At 32.9% G+C, this 19,312-nt stretch overlaps 2 protein-coding genes across 2 annotated transcripts; both read left to right on the forward strand.

Annotated features, from left to right (window-relative positions):
- Nucleotides 1-439: 439 nt before the first annotated feature.
- Nucleotides 440-2,263, forward strand: LOC116127762 (alpha,alpha-trehalose-phosphate synthase [UDP-forming] 1-like). The gene is made up of 3 exons (XM_031413411.1): nucleotides 440-505; nucleotides 1,017-1,405; nucleotides 2,128-2,263. Exons 1-3 carry the CDS (start codon nucleotides 440-442, stop codon nucleotides 2,261-2,263), a joined length of 591 nt encoding a protein of 196 aa, XP_031269271.1.
- A 1,647-nt stretch (nucleotides 2,264-3,910) lies between these two features.
- LOC116127772 (cysteine-rich receptor-like protein kinase 15) lies at nucleotides 3,911-10,530 on the forward strand. Its single transcript, XM_031413422.1, is given in 7 exon segments — nucleotides 3,911-4,754; nucleotides 8,042-8,149; nucleotides 8,407-8,594; nucleotides 9,083-9,293; nucleotides 9,400-9,637; nucleotides 9,800-9,950; nucleotides 10,046-10,530. Coding segments are annotated over 7 exon segments (2,049 nt in total). The 3' UTR covers nucleotides 10,355-10,530.
- Nucleotides 10,531-19,312: the final 8,782 nt, after the last annotated feature.

The following is a 19,312-nucleotide window of genomic DNA, read 5'->3' on the forward strand; positions in this document are numbered from 1 at the left end:
GTAACGATTGTTAAAGCCAATGTTAAATAATTTGACTAGTTGGTACCCGATATTTTGATGATTAAAACCTAGTGTGCATCATTTAATGGCTGAGAACTTAATTTACATGAAACAGGTGTAGAAAATACAATGTTGTGAGAACTCATAATTTGGTATTGTAGGTTGGTTCTAGAGCGGCTTATGCTTGGAAACACTACAACATTATTTCTTCCCTGGTACAAGTACAAACTAATCGTCTGGAACTGCTCTTAAGAGATAAGAAAGAAAGAACCTAAGGAAAAGCTGCAGGGCATCCCTTCTGATTGAGGCGACTGATATAATCGGGCCCTGAATTATATGAGCATGAACCAAGGGTAAAAAACAATGACAACTTGGGACCCTCTATGTTGACCAAGAGTTGGAAGTGTTTACAAGGGTGAGTGAGGAGTTGAAAGGGCAGATGAAGGCCTTGAAGCAGCGACTGCGGTGGTGGCCAATAGGCTCCCGGTCTCTGCAGTCAGGAGAGGTAAGACTCTTGGCTCTAAGATAAGTGCTAGGGGGTGGTCAGTCCCTTCTGGGTAAGTGGCATTTGAACTATCATTTCATTTGTTTGTCCATTTAAATTCTTAATGTCTTTAATAGTTTTTGCATTGTATTTCTGTTTTATTTGAATATCTCGTTTAGTTTTAATTAATGACATGACTTTTTCACTTGATTGAACACATAGCCTTATGGATGTATTGTTTGGGTGTGAAGGAGTTTGAGGCGAGATGGATATGATGGTTGGAGTAAAGTGCCAGAGATTGGACAGAAAGCACTTACTAAAGCATTGGCTGAAAAGGATAAAGTTCTGTCATCAAAATCATTTTGTGATTTAAGTCCTTATTCATTGTTATGTGTTTGTGACATTGGTAAGTAATGACTTTATTATATGACTTCGTGACATTGGTTTCCCCCCTTACATATGATAAATGTATAAAATTCTTGGATGAGAAAACATAGTTCATCAACACTATATTTGCTATTTGCTATTGCAGAGGTGTATTCCTGTATTCCTTGATGAGGACATCGTTCATCAATACTACAATGGCTATTGCAACAACATCTTGTGGCCTCTTTTTCATTACCTTGGACTTCCACAAGAAGACCGCCTGGCCACCATCTGGAGTTTCCAGTCTCAGTTTGCTGCATATATAAAGGCTAATCAAATGTTTGCTGAGGTTGTAAACAAACACTATAAGGATGGAGATGTTGTGTGGTGCCATGACTACCGTCTCATGTTTCTTCCAAAGTGCCTAAAGGACCGCAACAGTGGAATGAAAGTCAGTTGGTTTCTCCGCACACCCTTCCCTTCTTCTGAAATCTGCAGGACACTTCCATCTCGATCAGATCTGCTGCATGCAGTTCTGGCTGCTGATTTGGTTGGGTGAGTTTTTGTTGTATTTTGCATGTTGCTTAGAACTGATGAATTTTACTCAGAAACTCAATTTTGGTTGTCATGAATGTTTCTCATAGTAAGGTTATAGCTAGGTTATTCTTTGATCCGATGAATGCTATAGTTAATAACCTAAAAGACGATAGGCATATTTCTGTTTACACCAACTTTTGTTGCATTGACCTAAGCCTTTGTATTTTAGTTCTTGCAATGTGAGAAAATTAAGTGGGTGTAAGGAAAAGCTGTTGTGGGTTTCCCATAATTTATGATGTTCTTCTATCATGAATCTCTGGACAACTTACTATTCATATTAATCCCCTTGCTTTATCCATCTAAGGCCTATTGTTAAGTCTGGCATTTCTTAAAGATCCCTTTATCTTAGGTAATTATTAGTTTAATGTTTTCCTTAATTTAGCCTGTTTTGTGATTAAGTCAAAGGTCAGATTGGTTTCAGAATGACATCTCCTATCAGACTCATATGATTTACTTTAAAATAAAGAGAAGGAAGAAAACCTTATGGTGGAATTTCAGTTTCTAGATAGATTGTCTGGGCATCATGTAAGTCCTTGCTGTGTTAACTTATTTCAATATTACAGTTTGTATATTTCCTTTTGTCATATCCATAATTATAATATTCAATTTGTGGTAATTGGTTAGATAGAATTTTCTTTGTATATGTCAAGCATGTAAAGTATTTAATTTTTATTTTGCAGTTTTCACACGTATGACTATGCAAGGCATTTTGTCAGTGCTTGTACTCGTATTCTCGGACTTGAGGGGACACCTGAAGGAGTTGAGGACGTCAAAAAATTAATTTGTAATAATAGGGTCATTATCGCTGACTTTTAGAGCGAAATTAAAATCCTACCATGAAAAAGTTTCGTATACCTAACATGGAAAACGAAATTGGTTTTGAAACTGAAATGTGAACTGACAAAGAATTTAGTCTATTTTCCATGATAAATTTCCAGGATGCATGCATTTATTTTAATCTCTTTTTTCTATGAATATTTAAACTCTTGCAATCATATGTCACACAACCGGCTACTTATTACCTATTAGCTTTCCGTCCTACCGCACCCAAAATTTCCTTCCACTTTAATCTCTTTTTTCCATTAGCTTTTAACCTCCAATCAATGGTCAAATTAAAATTACCTTATCTTTCCCATTTGGGCGCCACTTATATTCCCTCATTTGATTTATGAAGTGAAAATTAAGTATTTCATAGGAACTATATGGGAAAATACTCAGGTGAGGACGTTATGAAGTCTTTAACATGCAAAATAAATATGAACAACCAGTTATTATTATTTATTTTTTGATGATTGGAAGTGTCTGGAATAGTTTACACATACTTTAACGAATCGTCTAAGACTCTGAAACTACTGGTCGGATAAAAACTCCAATGGTCACCCTATTAGTAACTGTGGGGATTCGAACTTTGAAGACTATATTAGATTCTTCTTTTGCTCTTTCACTATCAAGAGGATTTGAACTTGGAAGACTGTATTAGATCATTATCTTGCTCTTTTACTATCGGATTTAAACTTGGAAGATCATGTTAGATTTTCTTCTGCTCTTTTATCATCAGGTCACCTAATGGTGGTTAGGTGGTTAACAACCAGTTATTAACTTTTACTCATCTTTGATCCGTTAAAGACTTTAGGATATCCACATAGAAGAGAGTCTATTTCAAACTATTTTAGGTAATAAAAAATAAATAAACAAAAGAAAAGAAAAAATAATACTAAATTTGCCAGAAGCCAACATCAAGTATGTCATTCTCACCACATGGAGAACAAGTGTCCTTATTCGTAGAACCGGTCGTTATATGACAGTGCTGTTTAACCAATATTAGATTAAACAAAGATAACTAGAAAGAAAGGTTTTAATTTAAATTATGAACCAAATATGAACCGTTTGTTGTAGATTAGGAGCTGATATTATTATTAATAATTTATTATTACTAAAAGTCATCTTTTCGGGTGCTAAGTCTACATTAAAACTTATATTATAAGGTATGTTCCTTTTTGTCTTCTTGTTTTAAATTTTAATATGCAATTGTGGGACATCTACCCTACAATTTTAAATTGATTGGAAGACCATAAATATATTGACTTGTCATACAGTTAATCTTATCTTATAGAATTATAAAATTTTAAAACATTTACTTTAAATATTCATTTGTAGTTTTTTTATTTATTTATAATTACTGATTTAATTTTACACAACTTGCATGCAAGAGTTGCTAAAAATTTGCAAAAATTTATAATTCAGGCTTGAGGATTCACTTATAAAAAAAATGAACAAATTTCGTAAACTCCTATCAAAGTATCAATTTATAAAAAGTAAACTCGATCTTCATCTTATATACACCTGATTGGCTTCATCTTCATCTTATATGCATATCTTCATCGCTTTGTGTCTAATCATTTCTGAAAACAAAATTAATCTAAGAAATATTGGAGCTAGCTTTTTCCTGTAAATTTATTCTCCATGATCCTTGTGGTTTTTCTCTACCTCTCAAGCTTTCTGACCATCACTTTCACAAATGCATTTATCACCCCAGTATACGTCGGCAATTCTTGTCCATCCTCTTTCAATTTCGCCATTAACAGCATTTATCACTCCAACCTCAAGCTTCTCTTCTCCACTCTTTCCTCCAACGCCACTTTCAACACCTCCAATGGACTCTCCCAAGTCGTTTTCCGCAACGCTGCCGCAGGCCAAGCTCCTGACGAGGTCTACGGTCTCTTCCTTTGCCGTCGCGATCTCAACTCCACCACTTGCCAAGACTGTGTTACTTATGCAACCAGACACGTAACTACAATTTGCCCAACTGGAAAACTAGCTATAATATGGTACGATGAGTGCCATTTGCGTTACTCAAACCAGTCTTTCGTCTCTATTGTGTCGCAAAATCCCTCAGTTTGGATGCCAAACACCGAAAATGTTACGGAGGCTGACAAGTTTGATGATTCGGTGTTGAGTTTTATGAACGCAGCCGCGAGTAAAGCTGCTTATTCACCGGATAAGTTCGTGGGAGCTAAGAAGGAGAATTTTAGAGTTAATGAAACGTTGTATGGGCTTGTGCAGTGCACACAGGATTTGTCTAGTAGAGATTGTTTTACGTGTCTTCGAGCGGCCAATGCTGATTTACCACTGTGTTGTGGGGGGAAGAGAGGAGGAAGAGTGTTGACTCCGAGCTGTAATTCCCAGTTTGAATTGTATTCGTTTTTTAATGAATCCTTCATTTCAATAGTAGAACCGGCGTCGGCACCGGAACCTCCACCTGTGAGTCGGTTTCCGCCTGCTCCTGGTTCTGTGACAGAGTCTCAAGGTAAAGTGATTAAGCTTCTTGTCGTTAACATCGAATATCCCTTTATGAATTTTATATTTAATGTTAGAAAATTCTAGGTGCGGTTATTCATACATTTTACAGTATAATACCACATGCCCGTACAAAATATGGATACAACATTTTTTTTTTTTTTGGGTAAGTCACGGATACAACATTTTCACACCAAATGATCAAGAGAAATGCTTATATGAGATATTTAGGGGTGAGCACGGGTAGAGGGTAGATCCGAAACTTACCCAGAATCGATACTGTACGGGTAGGTTTCAATTCCATTTTTTTTTAAATCGACATTGTGCGGTTCTAATGTCAGATCCTACATGTGGAGGAACCAGAATTAGAATCGGAACTTAGGAAAGGAACTTGAAGCAGGTACCAAGTTTGGAACCTGCTTGGAACCGAGGGCGGGTACCTAGTTTGGAACATGCTTGAGTCGAGGGTGGGTACTCGAATTGGAACCTGTTTTGAAACCTGGGTTGAAACAAAATATCTGTAAAGAATGGGGGGTCTATTGCATTTAACATATAAAAAAATTAAAATAGAAAAAATTAAATTTTTACAATAACCTAATTAAATATATATACAATTATACATATTAACTACACCATATAAAAAACTTTAATATATTATAATAACCTAATAGAATAACTTAATAGTGCTTTAATGTTATTAAAAAAATTATTTTTGAATAAAATAATATATTTGATTGAATAATAATATAATATTTAGTTATTTACTTCAATTATCAAGTTCTAACTATATCTACAGTAAATTAGTAATTAATTAATATCGTCTAATAAATTGATAAACATTAGTACATTACTAGTTTAATGATTATTTAATTAATTATAATATTACATTATATTTATATGATTACTTAATTAATTATAAGTTTATAACATTACATTATAAACATTAGTAATNTATAAATATTAATATAAATAATAATCAAATTAACATAAATATAAATAACAAAAATAAAATAAAAATATTTTTTATAGTGTTTGAACAGTGTCATGCCAAATTGACATGCATAAATAGTACTATATCAAATTTGACGTGGCATTATGCATTGACACCAAATTTGTGTAATGTTTGGCGTTGGATTGGAGGTCATCTTTTGCGTCATTTTAGAGATGCCCAAAAGGTACATTCTTCAAGTAACTGAATAGTCTCGATACAATTTTATTAAATTACTCTTACACATTTAACATCTAAGGCACAGGACTATTTCAAACAGCAATTAGTAACTAAATTGTTAGTCGCTAAAAAAAAAATTTATACGTCTAACCTAATATTTAGTTGCTCATTCTTTCTCGAACAATGATTCTGCAACTAAATGGCAATTACGTAAATTTAGATGCACAAGACAATTAGCATCTAAATTGGATGATCTGCATCTAATTTTGTTAGACGTCAAAAGTAATTTTTCTTGTAGCGAATTAATGGTGATACGTCTTGCTAAAATTGGAATAATAATTTTAATAAATATTCTAGGTGCACTATTTGATTTTGAAATAAAATTGATAGGTGAATATGTGGCACGTACCACCTGGTATTCTACATTTCTCTGCTCGGAAACTAAGGCTCTGCTTGGCATAACTTAATTGGACTAGAGTTTATTGAAATTGGACTTCTGGGGATATTTATAAAAAAATAAAAAAAATTAATTTGTAATAATAGGGTATTATCACTGACATTTAGAGCGAAATTAAAATCCTACTATGAAAGAGTTTTCATATACCTGCAGGAAAACGTAATTGGTTTTGAAACTGAAATGTGAACTAACAAAGAATTTACTCTATTTTCCATGAGAAATTTGCAGGATGCATGCATATGCAAACCTCGAGAAACTATCTATAATTGTATTCTTCCAAGTCTTTATAGTCAATAGCGTCAACAATATGGCTTGATACATACACAAGTCGTGTCTCATTTTAGTGCTTTCCCTTTCTTTGATTTGGTGACATTTATCTCCACCAATATTTGATTTTTCTTCAGCTCTCTATTGTCTGGTTNAATGATTAGAAAATTAATTAATCATAACATTACATTATAAACAAATGATTACTTAATTAAATAATTACTTAATTAATTATAACATTCCATTATAAACACTAGTACAATACTTAATTAAATGATTAAAAATTTAATTAATTATAATATTACATTATAGATTTATAGTATGATTACTTAATTAATTATAACATTAGATTATAAACATTTACAATATTTAATTAAATGATTAGAAATTTAATTAATTATAACATTAGATTATAGAATTATAATATGATTACTTAATTAATTATAACATTCCATTATAGTTAAATGATTACTTAATTAATTATAAGATTATATTATAGTATGATCATTTAATTAATTATAACATTACATAGTTAAATCATAAATGATTACTTAATTAATTATAAATTTATAACATTACATTATAAACATTAGTAATTTGTTACATTAGTACATTACTTAATTAAATTATTATAAATTTAATTAATTATAACATTACATTATAGATTTATAGTATGATTACTTAGTTAATTGTAATATCACATTATAAACATTAATACAATACTTAATTAAATGATTAGAAATTTAGTACAATATTTATGAGTCACATTGGACACAAATGAATGAGTAATCAAAAGTTTAAAACTACTAAATGCAGGTTTTCTTAATTTGTTAGGGGTGTGTTTGTAAACTTTTAAGGTATTTTTGTTATTTTTTAAACTAATAAGAGGGTAATTGATTTTTTATAGGGTATCTGGGGAAGGAATCGGAACCTGCATTTTAGGTTCCAGTTCCTTGAATTTAAGAACCAGAATTCTAGAAATTTGTACCATGTGGTTCCGATTCCAGTTCTCCAAAATATTATAGGGTACCCAGAACCGCTTACCTCTAAAAAATTATCACTAATTCATTTGTTGATATGGTGAGACCTTTTAATAGTATAATGACATTATGTTGTAATAAAAGTTATGTTAGGGATGGTTTCACCTCTTACTTGGCTGATGTTGTGAGATCATCCAATAAAATAAATAGACAAGTTAATTTTAAAAACTACTTTATAATAGGGGTTAGTCATGCAGATTTATGGGTAATTATTTTTAAATCATACTGATGAGTAGACGATAAAGAAATAATAAAAATATTACAACATAATAAATACTAAAATTAACACAAATTTTAATAGTTATCAATGTTTCATGCAATGAAAGACTTTAATAAATTAAAAATATTTTGACCTGACAAAGTAGGAAAAAGAAGACAAGCAGTATGGATTGCAATCGGGACAATTATACCAATAATTATAGTACTCAAGCTCTCTGCTTATTTCCTGCCGCTTATATGGAGAAGATATAAAGGTAATGACAAATATATAAACTTTAATTTTATGTACAAATTGCAGTGGGCCATTATTCTTTTATTGTCACATATTCCTTCTTTTATTAGTGGGTAAATTTTAGTGTACTTTCAGTCCTCTAATTATATTAGATCACATCAGTTTATATACAAAATTTCATATTTATTGTCATAGTTTAAATTGATCGTAGATAACAAGAATTATTTTAATTACCTATTTCTTTCATTGTTTGGAAATTGATTCAGTGTGTCTTTGCAGAGCAGAAAGCAAAAAGACGAGCACTTCAAGTACTTCGCTCAGGAGATGAGCAAAATATTTTACGAGAGAAGCATGAGGTGGAATCTCAAGATTTCCCTATTTTCCCTTTAGGCCAAATCTTTGAGGCTACAAGACATTTCTCTGATGAAAACAAGCTAGGAGAAGGTGGGTTCGGCCCTGTTTACAAGGTAATTATATGGTAAATGTTAACATTAAGCTTTTAATTTAGTGTCATATTGATTACTTAATATGATAAGAGAGCTAATTCTATCTGTGGTTTTAGTTCATATTTTGGATTACAATTGATACGGTGGTTATAATATAATGATATTACATTAATCATAAGTTGATATAATAAATGATGTTAATTTTCTATAAGATTAGCAACCACACTTTGTGATCTGTATATAGAGCTAGAATCCAAACTTCATGTACATAGTGTACTATTAAAAAGTATAAATTTATAATTAATATATCAAATTTATATACAATGTTTTTAACTCAAGTGATATGACACAGATTTGGGCTTATCATATGAATTATGTTCATAATAATATATAATTTTAAATTAATATCATGATAAACTAAAGAAGCACTATAACACATAAGTACTTGTTTTCCTTTAATAGGCTCTTTATGTTTGTGTTTTATAGTAACAATGGAGATTTGTTTTCAGGGAGTTCTAACAAATGGTAAGGAAATCGCAGTAAAGAGGCTCTCAAGAACATCAGGGCAAGGGGTACAAGAGTTCAAGAATGAAGTTACCTTAATTGCCAAATTACAACATAAAAATCTTGTGAGACTGTGGGGATGTTGCTTAGAGGAAAAAGAATTTCTGCTCATCTATGAGTACATGCCCAACAAGAGCCTTGATGTTCACCTGTTTGGTTTGCCTCTAAAAACCCTTAAATGCTTTCTTTACTTCCATTTTGTTTAGCCAGGAAGCAGATAAAATATGTAATCTTAGTTAAGTTTTGATAATTTCATTATCAGATTCAACAAGTGATATACATCTGGATTGGAAGAGACGCATGAGCATCATTAATGGAATTGCACGGGGTCTTTTATATTTACATGAGGATTCTCGACTCAAAATTATTCATCGTGATCTCAAGACTAGTAATATTTTGTTAGATGATAATATGAATCCAAAGATATCAGACTTTTGAATGGCAAGAATATTTGGTGGAAATCAAAATGAAGCTAATACTAATAGAGTTGTGGGAACATAGTAAGTATATATGCATATCTTACAATTTCGTTTTGTTTCCTTATCTTTGGAAAACAATTCCTGAAAAAAAAAAAATATGCTTTTAGAGATGTAACCTCTTAACCCGAAAAAGTACTGATTATTAACCCTTATTCTCCTTTGTTTTGGTTGAATGTTTTATAGTGGATATATGGCTCCAGAGTATGCTATGGATGGAATATTTTCAGTTAAGTCAGACGTTTTTAGTTTTGGTGTTCTTCTACTAGAGATTATAAGTGGGAGAAAAAATACTTGATTTTATCATTCAAAAGACAGCCAAAGCCTTATTGCATATGTATGTAACTATCTCCTTATGTGACTTTAAAGAATAAATACCAGTAAGTGATATACCCTTAATCTCTGTTGATCATTATTTATCTAATGTTTTAGGCATGGAAGCTATGGTGTGAAGGAAAAGCATTAGAGCTAATGGACCCAACAATGGTGCAATCATGTGTTCCAGTTGAATTATTGAAATTCATTCATATTGGATTATTATGTGTTCAGGAAGATCCAACAAACAGACCTATTATGTCATCCCTGGTTGTTATGTTGGTAAGTGATACAGTAAAACTTGCTAAACCAACCCAACCTGCATTTTCTTTTACTCGGACTGGTGCAAAATCAGATCAGTCCACATCACATGGTACAGGATGCTCTATTAATGAGGTAACCCTTTCAAATTTGGTACCCCGCTAGACAATTTTATATCATTTCCTTTCTTAAAATGTGCGAGTGACTTTACAAATTTAATGAATGCCATCTCATTAGAATCCTTATGGGTGTGTTTATTTGCAGTATGACTGCATTAAGCGGATGAACACATCCGTTGCAGTATTTATTTACTTTTTGTCACATGTTTACCTCCATTTTTGGGGTGTACTGGATTTGTGATTTGGCACTTTGGCTGCACTATTTTGACAATCCATTCTACTCCAATCAAGTGCGAAGCGCCATACACGTCCTATATGACTTGTACACCTACTCTTATTGACTCGTGCATAGGCAAATATTTGAATACCTCTTCAACACTACTCTAACACGAATGATAGACAAATACATTCACACCATGATCTTTGTGGTTCTCCTCTATCTCTCAAGCTTTCTGTTAATCACTTTCACAAATGCAATTATCATAAGCCGCGAATAAAACACCGTATTCTCCTGATAAGTTTGCAACGATAAAGAAGAAAAGTTCTAGCGCTAATCAAACAATGTATAGTCTGGTACAGTGCATGCAGGGCCTGTCGATTAGGGATTGTTTTATATGTCTTCAAGAACCTGATTCTCAGTTACCATGGTGTTTTAGGGGAAAGAAAGGAGGAAGAGTGTTGACTCCGAGTTGTAATGTCCGGTTTGAGCTGTATCTATATGTTAATGAAACTTTCATTTCAACATTGGCACCTCCATCGGCGTCAGAACCTTCACATCTGCCCCTGGTTCGGCCAGCTCCTGGTTCCGTGACGAGGTCCCACGGTAAATTTATGATACTACTCTTTACTTCTTATTTTACACTCCTATTGTGGATAAGGTCTACATTGCATATGTGGACCAAATAAAAAAAAGAAAAAATTTGAGTTCAATATTTCAATATACTTCATCAATTATAAAACAAATGGCATTTTTCAACTTATTGATAGGATCAAATTTTTGTTTGATAGTTAGACTTCACATATGCTTGACTAATTAAAATTCTCCCACGCACACCCCCTTCTCCAGCGGCGAAAAAGTCCCCCATCACCCTTTTCCTCCTAGCCAGCAACTCCTCCACCTCATTCCCTTAGCAAGCAACCCCCACCTCCATCATACCCTCGACAGCACCACCTCCCACCTTACCATCACATGAATTGGATGATGAAGGGTTTGCCACCAAGGCACTTCAGCATCTCCTTCTATCTTTCGCTATTGCAAATTCAGTGGTTTGGATTGGTCTGATTTACGGTAAGGGAAGTTAGAGCTAGGGGTATTAACAAACCAAATTTTTTGTTCAACGGTTCTACAGATATATTGATCCTAATTCAAGTCACTGTAAATATATATTTGTGCGTGTGTTTTGCTATGATACTGCCTCGATAATATTAGTGGAACGGATCGAACACGACCCAATTAATCTCTACTTTTCTTATAAAATAATAAATAGGGACGGTGTCATCATTCACAGATGGGCTGAAGCAGAAATCTACAAGAAATGAGAAGTTAAGTAAATGCCAAAGGAAGAAAACTTATTTTTAATGGTGGAATTCACATTATTTTAAATGAAACTGCAGATCCCAGCCAGCATTGCAACCATTCAAGACAAAGAAATGTTAATGTATTTTATTTAAACACGGTGATCTACAGAAAATTAGAGAGGGAATCCTTAGAATATTCAATTAGCAGGCAAATCAATGCACAATCATCCAATGAAAACAATAGCCCCAGCTAGCAAGAGTCCTTGATTTGGCTGAATCTTCAACAAAAAGTCAACTGTGAGCAAGAAGTAAAGCAATTAATTGATCAATAATGGAGGAAAATATCTATCATCTATAAGGGCCTCACATTCCTCTCCTATCACCGTCTCATAACTGAGACACTAGCTCATAACTCTTCTCATTTAGTAGTTGCTTGCATCTAAAAGTTTTGAATGGAGAGGTTTCGGAAATGGGTCTGTGGGAGAACATGGTGAGGAGGTTCAGCAAAGAAGTTACAGGAGATGGAGCAAGCAAGATTTCTTACCAGGAGAATCCTTTCAAAGCTGGGATAACTACCTTCTTATGTTGTCCCAGACACGTTTTCGGTTCAAGGATCGTCTCATAAGCAGGTCAGATGATGCCAATGAGATTGATTTGCTTCGGAAACAAAGTGAGAATGACATGAAACGTTGCCTAACCTAGTGGAATCTCACCTGGTTTGGATTTGGTGCGGTTATTGGAGCTGGTATCTCTGTGCTTACTGGACAGGAAGCTAATAACGATGCTGGACTAGCCATTATTTAATCTTGATGTTTCTGCAATGCTCTCTCTCTTCTGCTACACGGAATTTGCAATAGAGATCCCAGTAGCAGGTGGATCATTTGCTTACTTAAGAATTGAATTACGAGACTTTGCAGCGTTCATCATAGCTGGAAACATACTTCTTGAAAGCCTTTTAGGAAGTGCAGCAGTTGCAAGATCATGGACTTCTTATTTCACAACTATTTTGAACCGTCAAACCAACTCATTAACGATCCACACTAATTTCACGGATGGGTACAATCTCCCGGACCCAATAGCTGTTGGAGCCCTGGCAATTAAGGCAACAATTTAATGTAGGGAAAATAGTGTTAAATTAGGATTTACGTTTGTTTCCATTTCTTTATTTGATTTTCTTATTTATTTAAAGTTTCATAATAGGAATTCAACTAGTGTTCTATTTTAATTAGGAGTTTAGTTGATTTAGAAAGTCTTAATTTAGTTAAATTTGACTTTCTTATTTTATAATTAGTCAACGGTTGGAATTTCTTATTTTAATTAGTTTTCTTGTTGAAGTAGGATTTTATTTTTTTGTTTAACGAAATGCCTTTAATTACCACTAATTTTTTTCTCATAAAAACTAACATTTTGCAACTAATTTCATAGTAGGGGAAAGTAATTTACCAGATTTGGATTCGACATTCAGCGTCTAAAATTATTAGAATTTACCATTAATTTTATGTTCACTAAAAGATATATTTTTCAACTGATAGAATAGTTGTGAAACACTTTTACCAAATTAGCCTTACGCATTCAGCGTCTAAATTTTTTGGATTCGCCACTAATTTTTTCTCACTAAAAGGTACATTCTTCAAGTAATTGAATAATCACGATACAGCTAAATTACCTTTATGCATTCAGCATCTAAGGCAGATGACTATTTCAAATAGCAATTAGCAACTAAATTTTTAGTTGTTAAAAAGAAAAAACTTTATGCATCTAACATTTATTCCCATGTTTGGTGTTTAATATTAATATTCTGTAACTATTTGATTAGTTGTAAAACAATTTACAATAGCGACTAATTTATTTAATTGACAATTTTTGGGCATAAATTTTTCCCGATAAAGCGGAACAATTGGCATCTAAATATGTGACTTCGCATCTAATTTTTTTTTAACAGAAAATAATTATTGGCAACTACATTATAGTGGTTAAATTAGATGACAAATATTTGTTAATTAATTGGTAACTATTTTGATTAGTTACAGCATAACAAAATTATCGAAATATCCAAATTTTTGACAATAATTACAAAGGGCCCAGGGTATATTTAGCAACAAATTATTTTGTGCATATTAAAAATAGTTACAAAACCGCATCTATAGCAACTAAATTGAATTTAGTCGCCAAAATTAATTGAAGTTTTCATGTTCCCACCCAATTTTTGTGTTCTTGCCATAGGAAATTTGGCAACTAAAATTTTAGCTGCTAAATCTGATTAGGAATACTATGCGACAAACGAATCACAAACCAATGTGACACTAAGTTGGCATTACCATCAACTCACGACTTTGACTAGATAATAAACGATCTTTCCTTAGGGATGAATAACCGTTCATCGTATAAGGAACGACCACCTTAAGGAGGAACGACTATACATAATATAGGAATGATCATACATGAGTAAGGAATGATCATTACATAGGAAGGTGGTCATTCCATCATAGAATGGTCGTTCCTCCAGGTGGAATAGCCATTCCTTCCTAAGGAATGGTCATTCCATGAGGAATGATCGTCCCTAGGAGATGGAATAACCATTCCATGAGGAACGACTATCCAAGAACGACCATTCTATCCAAGGAACGGTCATTCTATCCAAGGAACAACCATTCTTTCATTCATAACTGTCATCCATATTAAGGAAGAGTCGTTTCTTAGTTCTAGTTTTGCAACAGTTTTGGTGGGGGTTGAGTTCTAGTTTTGTGACGTTTGATGGGTTGCCAACTCAAGTGTCACAGGGGTTTGTGAGATGTGTTATCAACCTACCTTTGTTCATTTGATGTACAAATATGAAATATATTAATAGTAACTAAAAAAATAGTTAAAAAAATAATGAGGAGCAGAAAGACCAATTTTTTGTTTATTTACTAAAACCCATTCCTATATATGTATAGATAAACCCAACCTAATCCAAACCCTAATTCCCAATTTCCCCTTTCAATTTGCGCGCATCTTCTCTTCTTTTCTCCACTCACTACTCCAATCCATTCTTCTTCCGGCTTCGTTTATTCATTCATATTCTTCTTCCATAGTCCATTCTTCTCCACCATCTTCTCGTCCGATTCCAGTCCGTGTTTGAAGTTCACAAATGTGAGTAAATCGAGTTCACAAATTTAAGTAAACCCAACCTATTTCATGTTTTAACTGATCTGGTCATCAAATCTCACTTGTGTCCAAACATTTTTTTATTAATTTACTTTCTAGGCGGTCAAAGGAAATTCAGATGTTAAGAGATTGGGTTTGTTGGATTTTGATAATGGCTTAAGTAACCAGGACTCTATGGTAGATGACTTTCTGTTGCCTCATCTAATTTTGTGGATGCCTTCCTCTTTTTTGTCTCATCTGACTTCTTGCCATTTGTTTGTGTGTTTTTTGATTTATCTACTTTCATGCTTGTTCTTTTTCAAATTAGAAATGCAAGAAATTTTACTTTCGTAGAATTTTAGTAACGATTGTTAAAGCCAATGTTAAATAAGATTTGACTAGTTGGTACCGATATTTTGATGATTAAAACTAGTGTGCATCATTTTAATGGCTGGAACTTAATTTACATGAAACAAGGTGTAGAAAATACAATGGGTGTGAGAACTCATAAAATTGGTATTGTAGGTTGGTTCTAGAGCGAGCTTATGCCTGGAAACAACACAACAGTAATTTCTTCCCTGGTACAAGTACAACTAATCGTCTGGAACTGGTCTTAAGAGATAAGAAAGAAAGAGACCTAAGGAAAAGCTGCAGGGCATCCCTTTGATTGAGGCGATGATAATAATGGGGCCCTGAATATATGAGCATGACCAGGTAAAAAACAATGACAACTTGGGACCCTCTATTGTTGACCAAGGTTGGAAGTGTTTACAAGGGTGAGTGACGGAGTTGAAAGGGCAGATGGAAGGCCTTTGAAGCAGCGACGGTGGTGGTGGCCAATAGGCTCCCGGTCTCTGCAGTCAGAGAGGAGAGGTGAGACTCTTGGTCTCTAGAGATAAGTGCTAGGGGTGTGGTCAGTGCCCTTCTGGGTAAGTGGCATTTGAACTATCATTTCATTTGTTTGTCCTATTAAATTCTTAATTGTCTTTAATAGTTTTTGCATGTATATCTTGTTTTATTTGAATATCTCGTTTAGTTTTAATTAATGACATGACATTTTTCACTGAATTGAGACACTATATGCCTTATGGATGTATTGTTTGAGGTGTGAAGGAGTTTGAGGCGAGATGGATATGATGGGTTGGAGTAAATGTGCCAGATGAGATTGGACAGAAAGCACTTACTAAAGCATTGGCTGAAAAGGTATAAAGTTCTGTCATCAAAATCATTTTGTGATTTAAGTCCTTATTCATTGTTATGGTTGTGACATTGGTAGTAATGACTTATTATATGACTTCTGACCTTGGTATCTTACATATGATAAATGTATAAAATTCTTGGATGAGAAAACATAGTTCACAACATATATTTGCTATTTGCTATTGCAGAGTGTATTCCTGTATTCCTTGATGAGGACATCGTTCATCAATACTACAATGGCTATTGCAACAACATTTGGGCCCTTTTTCATTACCTGGACTTCCACAAGAAGACCGGCTGGCCACCACAGGAGTTTCCGTCTCAGTTTGCTGCATATATTAGTTGCCTTTCTCTCTGGGACAACGATTTTGTAACTAAATGGCAACTACGCAAATTTAGACACAAGACTTTCAATGCCTAATTGGACTATCGTATCTAATTTTGTTAGATGTCAAAAGTCATTTTTCTTGTAGTATTAAGGTGATATGTCTTGGCATAGTAATTTAACAAATATGCTAGATGTTTATTTGATTTTGAAATCAATTATTAGGTGAAATGGTACGTACCACCTGGTATTCTATATTTCTCTGCTCGAAACTAGGGCTCTGCTTGGCATAACTTATTGGACTGAGTTTATTGAAAATGGACTTATGAAGATATGTTTAAAAAAAAAAAAAAAAAAAAAAAAAAAAATTGTAATAGGGTCATTATCACCTGACTTTTAGAGCGAAATTAAAATCCTACCATGAAAGAGTTTTCATATACCTGCTGGAAAACGAAATGGTTTTGAAACTGAAACGTGAACTAACAAAGAATTTAGTCTATTTTCATGAGAAATTTCCTGGATGCATGCATTTATTTAATCTCTTTTTTCTATGAATATTTAAACCCTTGCAATCATATGTACACAAATGGTACCTATTACTATTAGCTTTCCGTCCTACTGCACCCAAAATTTCCTTCCACTTTGATCTCTTTTTCCATTGTTTAAAACCCGAACCGGAGGGAAACCGTTTTGCTGTCCGGGTACGGTTCAATCGGGCCAACGGTTGGACGGTCGGTTGGACCGATGAGTCAGCATATTTTTATTTTAAAAAATACATATTAACCCTTAAATCTCAATATATTACAAAATTCCTAAAAAGTTCAAATTGATCCCTAAAATTTTTATTTATTCCAAAAATACCCCAATAAAATTATTAATTAATCCCTAAACTTTTGATATCTTCAAAATACCCCTATAAAATTACAAAGTAACCCTCATTATTTTAAAATATTTCAAAAACCCCCCTGAGACCAAACCGGACCGGAGAAGCTACCGGTTCCTGGTCCAACCGGTCGACCGGCCGGTCCGGTCCGGTTTTTAAAACAGAGCTTTTTTCCATTATCTTTTAACCTTCAATCAATGGTCAAATTAAAATTATCTTACTTTCCCATTTGGGGGCCACTTATATTCCTCATTTGATTTACAGAGTGAAAATTAAGTATTTCATGGAATTATATGGGAAATACTCAGGTGAGGTCGTTCTGAAGTCTTTCACATGCAAATTAAATTTGAACAATCAGTTATATTATTTATTTTTTGATGATTAGAAGTGTCTGGGACAGTTTACACACACTTCAACTAATCTCTCAGGACCCTAAAAATACCGATCAGGTAAAAACTTTAATGGCTACCGCATTACCAACTGTAGGGACCGAACTTAGAAGATCATGTTAGATTCTTCTTTTACTCTTTTATCATTAAAGGACTCGAACTTAGAAGAATATATTAGATCACCATCTTACTTTTTACCATCAAAGGGATTTGAATTAGAAGATTTTGTTAGATCTTCCTCGTTCTCTTACTATAAGCCACCCATGGTGGTAACATCCAGTATTAGCTTTTACTTATTTGATCTGTAAAGACTTTAGGATATCCGCATAGAAGAGGAGTCTATTCAAACTATTTTAGGTAATAAAAAATAAATAAACAAAAGAAAATAAAAAATAATACTAAATTTGACAGAAGCCACATCAAGTATGTCGCAAAAAAAAAAGGGCCCAATAGACTAATATCATTCTCAGTTTCTCTACCACATGGAGAATAAGTCTCCTTATTCATAGAACCGGTGGAAAGTAATTTACCAGATTTGAGTTCAACATTTAGCGTCTAAAATTATTGAAATTACTATTAATTTTTTGTTCACAAAAATACATTTTGATTCTTTAATTTGCTTGAATATTTAGTTTCTCTGGGACAGACTCAAATAGGTTCATGCGGGCACTTGAGAATCCTCAAGTTCAGGAACACATCAAAGATTTAGTTATGAAATGTAAGAAGCCAATTGGCCGTGCACATTGACTAACTAAAACCAAATGCTTTTAATTACCACTAATTTTTTCTCATTAAAATACACATTCTATAACTAATTTCATGATAGTGAAAATTAATTTACCAAATTTAGGTTCAACATTCAGCGTCTAAAATTATTGAAATTTACTACTAATTTTTTGTTCATTAAAGATAAATTTTTCAACTAATAGAATAATCACAAAACTTTTATCAAATTACCCTTCCATATTCAGCGTCTAAATTTTTGGATTCACCACTAATTTTTTCTCACTAAGACTATTTCCAACCACAAACATCAAATGATGGGATTTTTGGTGTGAAACACTATTACATCTCCAACATGTACCAAATATTCACACACACAAAAATATTCCTTAGATATTCTCTTCCTTTCTTTTTATGTAACAACTTTAGTTCTTCTAATATTTTGATAATTTTAGGGATCGGAACTAACTACCGAAATATAAATTGTTATTTTAGTTTATGTTATATTTTCTTTTAATTTAGTGTTTTAAATTAGTGTTAATTTTGTATTTTGAGTTATTGTAGTTTAATTTGCATTGAATAAATTTTTGTTTTAATTTTTCATCATTTTTTGAATTAATAATTATATGAATTATTGTTATAATATTAATAAATAATAATCAAATTAACATAAATATAAATAATAAAAATTAAAAAAATATTTTTTATAGGGTTTAAACATGCCACGCCAAATTGGATGATCTGTATTTAATATTTAATTGCTCATTCTTTCTGAGATACGATTCTACAACTAAATGACGATAAGTAAATTTAGATATATAAGAAATCAACACCTAAATT

The sequence above is a fragment of the Pistacia vera genome, unplaced genomic scaffold, assembly GCF_008641045.1.
Source record: "Pistacia vera cultivar Batoury unplaced genomic scaffold, PisVer_v2 Contig105, whole genome shotgun sequence".
NCBI lineage: Eukaryota > Viridiplantae > Streptophyta > Magnoliopsida > Sapindales > Anacardiaceae > Pistacia > Pistacia vera.

Bases quoted from the DNA above. Each gene is read 5' to 3' on its own strand.
- LOC116127762 (XM_031413411.1), top strand. From the start codon at position 440: ATGAAGGCCTTGAAGCAGCGACTGCGGTGGTGGCCAATAGGCTCCCGG. The intron at 506-1,016 runs GTAAGACTCTTG...TTGCTATTGCAG, and splicing joins GGTCTCTGCAGTCAGGAGAG to AGGTGTATTCCTGTATTCCT. The intron at 1,406-2,127 runs GTGAGTTTTTGT...TTTATTTTGCAG, and splicing joins CTGGCTGCTGATTTGGTTGG to TTTTCACACGTATGACTATG.